This window comes from Setaria italica, chromosome IV, assembly GCF_000263155.2.
Source record: "Setaria italica strain Yugu1 chromosome IV, Setaria_italica_v2.0, whole genome shotgun sequence".
NCBI lineage: Eukaryota > Viridiplantae > Streptophyta > Magnoliopsida > Poales > Poaceae > Setaria > Setaria italica.
This window is the reverse complement of record NC_028453.1, coordinates 6,664,549-6,676,523: the sequence shown is the minus strand read 5'-3', so window position 1 is coordinate 6,676,523 and position 11,975 is coordinate 6,664,549. Positions and strand designations below refer to the sequence as shown.

The 11,975-nt window shown below is 47.7% G+C and overlaps 2 protein-coding genes across 2 annotated transcripts; both read left to right on the top strand.

The window, feature by feature from the left end:
* Positions 1-2,607: 2,607 nt before the first annotated feature.
* On the top strand, positions 2,608-5,697 carry LOC101779593 (transmembrane emp24 domain-containing protein p24delta3). Its single transcript, XM_004964853.3, has 4 exons — positions 2,608-2,960; positions 4,673-4,882; positions 4,987-5,063; positions 5,353-5,697. The coding sequence occupies exons 1-4, from the start codon at positions 2,760-2,762 to the stop codon at positions 5,495-5,497; spliced, it is 633 nt and encodes a 210-aa protein (XP_004964910.1). The 5' UTR covers positions 2,608-2,759; the 3' UTR covers positions 5,498-5,697.
* A 282-nt stretch (positions 5,698-5,979) lies between these two features.
* On the top strand, positions 5,980-9,735 carry LOC101779195 (aminoacylase-1). Its single transcript, XM_004964852.2, has 4 exons — positions 5,980-6,891; positions 8,570-8,707; positions 8,788-9,027; positions 9,105-9,735. Exons 1-4 carry the CDS (start codon positions 6,025-6,027, stop codon positions 9,183-9,185), a joined length of 1,326 nt encoding a protein of 441 aa, XP_004964909.1. The 5' UTR covers positions 5,980-6,024; the 3' UTR covers positions 9,186-9,735.
* The last annotated feature ends 2,240 nt before the right edge of the window (positions 9,736-11,975 follow it).

Sequence of the window (11,975 nt, the reverse complement as noted above, 5' to 3'; positions counted from 1 at the left end):
AAAGTTCTCCCCAACCTCTCTTTGTGAGACTTGAGTTATTGTTGAGAAATCTTTGAGTTCGGTTGAGAGAGTGATCTTGTGTGAAAAGAGCAATCCATCGCTTGACCACTTGTGGTTCGCATTGAGAAAGTCTTTGAAGCATTTGTTACTCTTGGAGGTGTGCTCCTAGACGGCTAGGCGTCACCGGCTAGCTCCCAAGGTGTGGTGAGCAGCAGCAAGTTTGTGAGGATTGTGATCTTGCCTCCACAAGGAAAAAGATCAACTAGTGGAGATGAGGAAAGTGGTTGAAAGAGATCCGACTTGTTGGAAGGGAATTGAAATAGACTCGTATTCCTATAGGCTACTCAATGGAGACGTTGGATTTATTGCGGCGAATCTGAACTTCGGATAAACAAATCCTCAAATCTTCATTTTGGTTTGCTTCACTTGTTGATTTCTAGCAATTTACTTGTGCTTCCACTTCGATCCACTTGGATGTGCTTGTCTTGTGTGCATGGACTATTTTTCCTTGTTGGAAATCATCAACAGAAGCCACTCTCCAAGTTTGGTTGGTGCTAGAAGTCAAAGAGGGACTCGAGCAGCACTTGTGTGCCACCCTGCCTGGACCGGTCTGACTAGTCTGGTGAACTGGTCTGATTGGTTTGGCCTGGGCAGTGCTGCTGAGAGGGTTAAAGTTTTATAAATTGATCATCTCGCCTATTCATCCCCCGTCTAGGCGATATCTTGGTCCTTTCACTGTCGTTGGCCAAAAATTCACCGCTTCCCCTCCATCATTTCCAAATCGCTCGCACCCGAAGCTCGTCCACCTCCTCGGCTCTGTGACTGACCCATCTTCGATGAGATGCAGCGACCAGACCGCCAGGAATCTCAGTTCCCGCTGCCGGCCGTGTGCGTCCCCCACTTGGAGACACGCTCCCTACCGCGCGCCGTGGATGTGGGGGGATGGGGGCGGCGACGTGCAGGCTAGGGGAGCTCCGCACCTGGAGTTCCGGCGAGCGGTGGCCCCGAGGACGAGGAGCCACGCGGGCGTCCTCGCGCTTGGCCGCGAGCCTCGGATCTGGACGGGGTGCCTAGTGGTCTCTTCCCCGCCACTCTCCTCCTCCTCCGGCTTGCTGTTAGGGGCACGGATGGAGGAAGGCCGGGCCGCCGGGCGAGTCCTTCCGCCGGCAACCACTCGTGGGACACCAGTGACCAGCTCCGCCTTGCCACTTCACGGACGGACCGCGAGCTTGGTCTGTGGCGGCGGGATTGGGAAGAATGGGGCTATGGTTTGGGGGAGGCCGATGCTCTGGTTAAGGAGGAGGAGGAGCGGCACGCGAGGAGGGGAGGCCAGCGGCGCGCGAAAGAGGAAGGAGCGAGCGATTTTAGCAAAGAGGAGCATTTTGATCTTTGTTGGTTTAGCTGGGTTGAATCAGCTAAAGAAATCTTTAACCAACTAAAGTTTAACCAGGATTCTGTTTGGATCCTTAGCTGCTAAGTTTAGCCGGCTAAAGTTTAGCTGGTGGATCCAAATAGGACCTAACACAACATTGCCATATTGCTTAAACTGATTAGTAACATCCAAAGACTCATTCTATTAGTAGAAAGACTCGCTAGAACTATATGGTTGCTCCTCCTACTAGCTTTCCCAAACTTCACTATCGAAAGGCTTGAAGAACAGAAGAAGTAAGCATTATGAGGTTCCAGGGGCACCCTTCAACCTTCATCATGCTTTAACTGAAAAAAGGTGTATGTCTTTACTACAACTGTCCGATCGCGATCCATCGATCGGCCATCGTTCTCGGCCCATATTTTCTGCCCGGCAAAGAGCAAGCAGCTATGCAGATTGCAGAGCGTGTCCGGGACTCCGGGTAGGATGGCACGACCTAATTAAAGCTGTGCATAATCCTAGGCCCGACGTGTGGCCTCGCTACGTTCCCGAGACATTGTCGAGAAGAAAAAAAGTGGGGCCACTCTATCAGGGCATGGCGCCGCATCCGCATGCATGGCTTGACGAGTGTCCAGGTCACTCTCGGCATTTCTGGCTCGCCCGTGCTGCCGCATCACGTTCGCCTTCTTTTCCTTTTTTAGGAAAATCACGCTCGTCTTCTTCTTTTAGGAAAACCACGTTCGTCTTTTGACGTACTCTGTATGATCGTATGCGCAGCCTTTTCATTTCTTTTTCCAGGCTTTTAGTTTTGGCTCTTCATTTTGTGAAGAGCAACCCACCTATCAAGCCGGCGGCTCTTCTTCTCGTGAAAACGAAGATTGACACCTGACGAGGGTGATCGGATGCCGGCCGGTCTTTTTTCCTCAGCAATCTTGAAGATGGTCGTCGGTCGGTGCAACAAAAAAGCCCATAACGGCCCGTATAAAAAAAGTGCGCTTCCTCCCCAATACAGCCCAAATCCATCGCACGCCTTCTTCTGGCCCAAAGCAGTTGCCTCAACCCGTTGCTTCACGGAAGAAGTTACACCACGAGGGCCCACCCAAACCAAGCGAAGCCAAGCCGAAGCGCTCTCCTGACCCCGACCGCGGGCCCCACTGCCAGGGACACACGGCGTGCCGAGGGAATTTCTTCATCTGTACGGTGCGCCCCCACCGAAAACCACAAAATTAAAAAATCACGAAAACCTCCCCCTCCCAAATCCCCGAACCTACCCCCGCACCGCACGCCATTGCTCGTGCCCGCGTCGCGCAAGTCCAAAGCTCCCACGACTCCACCGCGACCCGGGGGGGAGGCAGAGGGAGGCGCCCGCCCACCAGATCGGCCGGTGCGGATGGCGGCGTCGACCTTTCCGGCGCTGCTCCTAGCGGCCATGCTGCTGCTGATGCCCGGGGCGGAGGCAGTGTGGCTCGAGCTGCCGCCGTCGGGGACCAAGTGCGTCTCCGAGGAGATCCAGCCCAACGTCGTCGTGCTCGCCGACTATGCGATCATGTACGAGTCCCACCCCACCTCGCACCCCACCGTCGCCGTCAAGGTACGCCCCCCCACGCAGCACATGGTCACGGTGTGTTTGTCCCCCCCCCCCCCCCCCCCCCCCCCCCCCCCCCCCTCAAAGTGCGGCTTCGTCTTTGTTGGTTCTCGTGTTCGATCTCCATCTGGGCCGTTGAACGGGTGCGCTCTGGGATCTCGGTGTAGGGCGAATTGGGACGCAGCTGAGGGCGGCTGACGTGCTAGATTGTGCCGAATATTCGTGCGGATTAAGTCGTGGAATTGAATTGTTAGAAGGCTGTGCTCCTGCGAGTCAAAACTAGCACTAATGAGAGATGGACGGAGGGTGTGGAATTAGACATTCTAGCGTCGGGAGCATTTTCCAAAGGCCGAGGTGCGTCAAATTCATGTTAATTAGATGCTCAGTGCGTATTGTTTCGTGAATCTAACGTAAAGGGGAAATCTGCAGCTTAGGAGTTCATCACGAATCTGATCGTAGTGCCTAGTTCCTGGTTTGGACACATGATGCAAATTGACTTGTGAAAGTCAAAAGTGCACTTGGTGTTTGCTTCGGATGGGGATAATCTTCGTCAATTTGGGAATTCCTATGCTGGATGGCCCCAATGCCAATTAATGTGCTGTGATGTGAAGGGTTTCGACTTTCTATTGGGAACCACATTCTTAAAATACCATTCTTTAATTACCAACCCTAATGTTCTATCATGTTTTTTATTGTTGTTGTTAACATGCCTACTCCCTCTATCCCGCAAAGAGTGTCATTTTAGGTTTGTCCTAAGTCAAACTGTTTTAAGTTTGACCAAGTTTTCAATATCAATATTTATAACACTAAATAGGTATGCTATGAAAATATATTTCTTAACGAATCTAATGAAACTTGCTAGACATCAAAAGCATTGATATATTTTTATATAAACTTAGTCAAACATAAGATGGTTTGACTTAGGACAGAACTAAAGGGACACTCTTTGCAGGACGGAGGGAGTATGTGCTATGTACATTAATAGATTCTCGTAGTAACTTGTAATAATGTGCCTGTATATGCAGACAAGTTCAACATATTAATATAATGTTACTAATATGCCTGTGCGTTATGCACATTAATAGATTCTCCCCGTACCATGTAATGATGTGCGTGTATGAGCAGACGAGTTAAACATATGAATATAATGTTAGCAGTGTCCAACTTAAGATTCATATTGAATTTTGCCAACTCCAGACAACATAAGAATAGATCCTCAAGGTGCACTATAGCTAGTAGCTAGTTCCATGGTCACTTGTGCTAACTTAGATAGGATTAACCACAAGTCTAATGTTAATATGTCTTATCTTATTGCTAGGCCTGTATGTTGTGGACTTTTTTAGTGATAAATTTTTTGTTATTCCCACAATGCAAAAGGAAGATATCTGTGTCAATGTAATTGTTATTTGATCTATTTCTGTGCTTAGAGAACAATCTTCTCCCCCCTAACTCTAATTTGATAGGAATAATTTGGAATCTCAACCTGCAAATGTATCGATTTAATTTATGGTGTCTTAATTTTCACAAAGCAACTTCAGCATGTTTAACATGAATGAGTGGGTTCTCTGTTTACCTTTATGTTGTTTGCATATGTTATCTTGTGATAATGGGCTTATGAATCATGTCCCTCATTCTTGTTATCTTAACAATGCTGCTTGTTGGATGTGTTATAGTTTGGTTTTCTTAGATATCCCTACCCTAATCTTTTGTTTGTATAGGTTACCTCACCATATGGCAACACTGTACATCACAATGAAAATGCCACAACGGGTCAGTTTGCATTCACTACGTCAGAAGCTGGAAACTATCTTGCATGCTTCTGGATAGACAGTGCGGAGAAAGGATCAGGAACATCTCTGAATCTCGATTGGAAGATAGGCATTGCAGCTAAGGACTGGGATACAATTGCTAAGAAGGAGAAAATTGAGGTGTGGCTATATACAATGCAGTCCAAGTTCAAACACACTTCAAATTTACTGCATCGATTTTGGTTTCTAACTATTTGCAATCTGGATTTTCATTTTTTTAAAAGGGTGTAGAACTAGAGCTTAGGAAACTTGAGGCTGCAGTCGAGTCCATCCATCATAATTTGCTGTACCTCAAAGCAAGGCAAGTTATCTATTCCTTTTTTTTCGTTTGAATTGGTCTCTACTCTCTTGTCTGCAAAAACACAATCACTACATGGAACTCTTGGGTAGTCTTACCGGTCCTGTTGGGTTGCAACCAGAGTTGGCCATAACAATGAGAAACCATATTGGCAGTAACAAATTACCCCTTGGATGTTAGTTTTAGTCATTGACAGTATAATGTGGTGATAATCATGCAAAATTACTGCCAATGTGTGTTAAGAGTATTTGCAGCAGGCGGTGCATGGCATGATTGGATGTTATCTGTGCAGGGAAGCGGAGATGCGGACAGTGAGCGAGAAAACAAATTCTAGAGTTGCCTGGTTCAGCATCTTATCACTTGGAGTCTGCATTGTGGTCTCTGTGCTGCAGCTGTGGCATCTTCAAGGGTTCTTCCGGAAGAAGAAGCTCATTTAGATTCATCTTCAGCTGTTTGATATGTGTACTACTTTCTTAACTACCATAGGAAAAAGGACACTTTTACTATTCATTCCAAGGGACGCATTTGATGGACAAAACTGCTGGTCGATCCATGATACATGGTTTCAATAGCTACCAACTGATATACTATACGCATTCTTGAATTTTGATTTCTTTGCCGTTGCTGATGGCAACCATGAGTGCTACTACTTCTGAAAATATCTGATCTGGCATGCATGAGATAAAGATAGTCAAGTTCTGATTATAAAAAGAAAAGATAGTCAAGTTCTACCATTGTCTCAGGTTTATAGTTACGTGAGATCTAGTTTATGGAAGTGATTTAGGCCTTTCTCGGGCCGGGATGGGCTGGGCCGCGACAGGCTAGATTCTGTTGGGCAAACCGTGCCACGTCAGATTCCACCTAACGCACAACGGACCGATGCTCCAGTGTGTGGGGGAGTCAACGGAACAAAAGCAATCACTCCACCTCAAGCTCAGCTCCAGTCTCAGCGGCTCATCGCACGATGGCGGCGCCTCTCCGCCACCGCCCACTCTTGCTCGCCGTCGTCCTCCTCATCTCCGGCCTCCCCCGCCCCGCCCACCCCTTCACCGAGCTCGAGTCCGACCAGATCGCCCGCTTCCAGGAATACCTCCGCATCCGCACCGCGCACCCGTCCCCCGACTACGCCGGCGCCGCCGCCTTCCTCCTCCCCTACGCCGCGTCCCTCGGCCTCCACACCACCACGCTCCACTTTACCCCGTGCAAGACCAAGCCCCTGCTCCTCCTCACCTGGCCGGGCACCGACCCCTCCCTCCCCTCGGTGCTCCTCAACTCACACATGGACTCCGTGCCCGCGGAGCCCGAGCTGTGGTCGCACCCGCCCTTCGCCGCGCACCGCGACCCCGCCACGGGGCGCATCTACGCACGCGGCGCGCAGGATGACAAGTGCCTCCCCGTCCAGTACCTCGAGGCGATCCGGGGCCTCCGGGCCGCCGGGTTCGCGCCCGCCCGCACCGTCCACATCTCGCTCGTCCCCGACGAGGAGACCGGCGGCGTCGATGGGTTCGAGAAGTTCGCGCGGTCGGAGGAGTTCCGCGCCCTCAACGTCGGGTTCATGCTCGACGAGGGGCAGGCGTCGCCGACGGATGCGTTCAGGGTTTTCTACGCGGATAGGCTGGTGTGGAGGCTCATCGTGAAGGCGGCGGGGGCGCCCGGGCACGGGTCGAGGATGTTCGACGGCGCCGCCGTGGGCAATTTGATGGATTGCGTCGAGACCGTGGCTGGGTTCAGGGAGGCGCAGTTCGGGAAGGTGAAAGCCGGAGAGAAGGGTCCAGGGGAGGTGGTTTCAGTGAACCCTGTGTACATGAAGGCCGGCATACCAAGCCCCACGGTAAGGGTAGAACTGCTACTATCTAGTTAATATACTGAGGTTAGTGCAAGAGTCATAACCAATCAGATTTTAACATAAGTAGCTCAGAGATGGTTTGCAGAAGTCATTGATGTCACTAGACTTCGCTTATTTGCTTGTTTTCACTCTCAACAATACGGTGTGCTGCCAAACTTTATAGGCTTGATTCTGTGGCAAGCTAGTAATTTGAATAGTTTACTTTCTGATATTTAAATAGTCTGTCCAAATCACAAAATATTAAATCTGATAAAGTTATTAAACAGGTTAGTAAACTAAGATCATGTAATCCTGCAGTAGTCTGCATTTCAGAGACAATTTTTAGGAGCGTGTCAATTTGAAGGCGTTACCCTTCTTTTTTTTATTTGGCAAGTTCACACTAGTGAAATTAGTCCATAAAGTGTGAATTCGCTCTTGATGATACAGTGTCACATTTGGTCCTACTACTTTTGTTACTTTTAGTCCCTCAACTTTCTGATTCTGTTCACTTGCATCCCTCTATGGTCTTCTTTGTGAGGCCAAAGAATATTATGCATTTTTGAATTTACACTTTGAATCAAGTATTGTAGGACTTGCGGCAATAAGTTTCATGCAAAAAATATGGTGCACTGGATAAGTGGTTACAATAACTTTTTTCAATGACAAAATACGTTCGAAGTTCCTGTATCTTTCCTGAGGATTTATTCGATAAGTCAACCTTGATTGAAAATGCAGAGAATCCCATATGCTGTGTTCCATTCCATGTCATCTAATGATAGAGAGATCAATTTACCATGCATATTAGTCTATCAAACAAGTTGAGGGCGACAAACACAATTGAACAAATTGTATCTTTCTGTGCATCAGAACCAACAGAGTTGAAGAAGCAAATTGAACTGTATATTCTGTAGATACAGGTGGCAGATTTTCCTAAAACTGGGAGTGGCTTCATAATGATGAACGTGATGTTTAATTAGGATTTTATTTTTACTTTTTTTTTCTCGAACACACAGGAGAGCTGCGTATCATTATATTAAGAAGAAGAAAGGGTTGGAAACCCATACAACACCACACACTCACATCACACTCGCATGCTCTACTCGCCTTTTATACAACAAAAAACTTGACCTTGACCAGATGAGAATAAACACAGAACCTAACCTAGTCTGCACTTGGCACTAGAGTGAGGAGATGGGAAATTCCTCGAGCCCCAGCCAAACTCCAAAGGTGTAACTCTTCTGTAAAGAGTAGCAGAACCTCATTCAGATTAGGGGTAGTCCCATCGAACACGCATAGATTGCGGTATTTCCATACTGACGAGGCCCCTACATTATTTTTACATAACCATGTAGAGTAATGAACCTTCCTGTCTCAATCTGCATTGAGACTTTCAGTCTCATTATATAGTAGGCCCTTGTCCATTTGATTGCACTGAATGTTCTTTTACTGCATAATATATTTGGCTGCAGCTTTTCTGCAACACTAATTATTGTATGCTTACAAATATAATTTGCTACAAAGCTCCACTCTTGAAATTTCAGCAGTGGATAGGTTTATTACATGCGGTAAAGGTGAAATTGTAAAATTCAAGTGATGATAGTGGCATGCGCCAGATTCAACTTTACCATACAATTTACTCATTTCTTTTGTGGCTTCTGTAGTCGCTAAAGACACACTTATGCAGGGTTTCGTGATGAATATACAACCTTCAGAAGCAGAGGTTGGCTTTGATCTTCGCCTCCCTCCAACTGAAGACATTGAACAGATAAAACGAAGAGTCAAAGAGGAATGGGCACCAGCTCATAAAAACTTGACCTATGAGGTGAAAATTAGTTTCGCTGTCATTTGGATAACTCAAATAAACCAAATTCTGCATTTCTGAAATCCCTTGTGATCATACAGCTGATGCAGAAAGGACCAGTAATGGATGTGGCAGGACGTCCCATATTTACTGCAACTAATGAGTCGAACCCATGGTGGTCCGTATTTGAGCAGGCTATCACCTCTGCAGGTGGAAAGCTATCCAAGCCTGAGATCTTATCTTCAACCACAGATTCACGCTTTGTGAGGCAGCTGGGCATTCCCGCCCTTGGGTTTTCTCCAATGACAAATACTCCGATACTACTTCATGACAATAATGAGGTAATCGATCCTGGCTTGATATCATTTTCCCTGCCCATGATGTGATGCTCAAAATTGATGCTATCTCAATGTTTCAGTTTCTGGAGGATAAAGTATTCCTGAGGGGCATCAAAGTGTATGAACATGTAATTAGAGCATTGAGCTCCTTTCAAGGCTGATTCGGGAACTGAAGCTGCTGTTGCATATAGTATAGCATTGTTGAGGCCCCATCCCATTCACTGAAGACAGGAGTCAAAGTTCTGACCTCCAGGTTTCTCATGATTGGTTCAGTGTCAAACATACCAAAGGAAACATTCTGAAGCAATCAAAGTCTGCCTAAGATACTGATTTGAATGATAACCTGAGCAAATTAATTCATGCATACATATGGTATGGAGTTGTGAACTGCATGTAACACAAAAACATAGAAGCCATGTCTGGATTGATATTTTTCCTATTTTGAAACCGTGTGCCGGAGGGAACCGGTGCTGTGGAATAATTTCTCTCCACTTGGACATTTGAATAAGTAAAGAGAGACAAGGCCTGCATAGCAACTGTAGATGGGGAGCCCTCAGCCCTGAAATTCTGATCTTAGTTGGATGGGTTGAGAGGGTATATGAAATAAAGAGGCAGATATTGCTAAAACTGTATCGCATGTCCAACATATATTGCAAAAAAGGAGATGGCTGTCACTGTCAGAATTATATCTCTGTTTCATCTGCTTTGATCTGTGTGGTCGATCTTCCCATGTCGGCAGCTTACTGTTGAATGTTGATGAATACTAGCAACCAATTGTTGTGCCGTGGTTTTCTGCTGATCTTTTCTTGCCCCATTTGCACCGCCAAATAATGCGTAGGGACTAAATCACTTGGCGTTCCAATTAAAAATGGAATGCAATTATTAGCGAATGAACATGCTTGGTGATGAAATTGCGGAGTCCCACTGCAGCGTTGAAAGCTGCAATCATCAGATTTCAGTTGCATGGAAGAAAAGGAATGCACACTGCAGGAAAGGTTCAAAGGCACGTTGCTGAATGCAGATCATGAAGGGGAAATCTGTGCCTGTGAGTTGGAACCGTGGTTTTGAAGCGGACAGTGTCATCGGTTCTTCCGTAGGGTTCACACCCAGCTTGTCTTAGACTCCCGAGCGCGTCAGACCAACGTGATGCTCCGGCTCAAAGTGAGACAAGGCTCGTGCTCCTTTTGGGCGAATCAAAAGCCCTTCTTTTCTCTTTTATTTCTTTGGGAGGATAAAAAACCTCTCAATGTTTACTGCACAATCTTGGTCCTTTCTGAAAAAAGAAATTCCGAAGGAACTGCAACCCTTTTTTTTCTTTTCTTTCCTTTTTTTTTGAGATGATTCTTTTCTTTCTTTTGAGAGGGCACGAAGAGCAGTGACCGTGCTCGTGGGGTGAAGCTTCCGGCCACGTTCCTGCCCATCCCCCCTCTGCCTCCATGTCCGCTGAGCCGCGGCCCAATGCCTTCCAGCTCCCACGCTGACGACGGGCCGAAAGATACTGACGGAAAGAATAGCTATTTCCGGCGTCTGTTCTCCTCCTCGGTCTCTTTGACGAAACGGTAGACGCTAACAACAAACGAGAAAGAAAAGAGAGAGAAAAAAAAGGAATAGATTGAGAGACAAGGGATCACATGCATGTTGATCGATCATTGGTCGTCTGTCACTCGCATCATGAGATCATCTGCAGAGAGGGGGTCGGTTTATGCGAGCTAGGCTGTTAAACCGCGTGAGCGTGGGCCACGCCGAGGACGCGACCCCGGCGAGCAGCTGATCTGATGACGCTAGTCTGTTGGCTTTGTTGTCGAGCGTTCTTTCTGCTGACGCTATGAATGAGACACCAGGGTCATCAACACATGCCCGTCAGGTAGGCCGTAGGCTCTTGCATAGTTGCATGTGTTACTACTTTGTACTTATTGCATATCTTTCCAAGAAAAAAATAAGAGTGGTAGCATGTGAACACGATTGCACAGCAGTACAGAGGATGAAGAAGAGGACCACTACGAAGTGTATGCAAAGCATTTTCTAGAAATCACTTCACTTGGTCTGCCCTGCCATACTTGCGTTCAGATTCATGGATAGGCTCCCAGCTCGGTGCCCGTCTTCCCTTCCAAACGTCGTCATCAAAAGCTAAGTTCACAGCTCGTCGACAATTTACCTTAGACGAGCAGAGAACACGCAGAATGAATGTATTCTACTGAGCAGCTGTAACTGTCGTCAGTTGATGCACACGTCTGGGCGTGGCAGCTCAGTTTGAGAACTCACCAATAGCCACGATCAGTAGCGACGCTATCTGCAATCTGCTGCGACAGGAGGCACAGGCAACGCGGTTTCTGCCGGACGCGGCCCACCGCAAGCCCCCGATCCAACCCAACCACCCTCCTGCCCTCGGCGGCAAGTTGCAGCAGGGCCAGTCCCAGCGTGCAGCTAAGGCCATGTTTAGTTACCTCCCAACACCCAACTTTGGCACTATGCAAAAAGAAGATTCCCCATCACATCAAACTTGCGGTACATGCATGAAATACTAAATGTAGACGAAATTAAAAACTAATTGCACAGTTTTGTTGTACTTTACGAGACGAATCTTTTGAGCCTAATTAGTCAATATTTGGACAATAATTCACAAATACAAACGAAACGCTACAGTGTGCTACAGTGCTGGCACAGTAATTTGGCATCTCCCAATTTGGCCAACTAAACAAGGCCTAAGCTCCAGCTGCCACGGCCGCGACCGGAGGCCGGAGCACACGGCTTCGTACGTACGCGCCCCCCTGTCCGTATCAGAGCGGTCGCTGCCGTGCTGACGCCGTACGCCGCCGCCGCCGCCGCGCGCGCCCGGCTAGGCCCCCCCCAAGCCGATCCCCTGTCGCCGTCACCATCTCATCTCATCTCATATCCCCACAGAGTCCGCGAAGCTGCCGGGGCCGAATAAAACAAAGGCCCCCCCCCCCCCC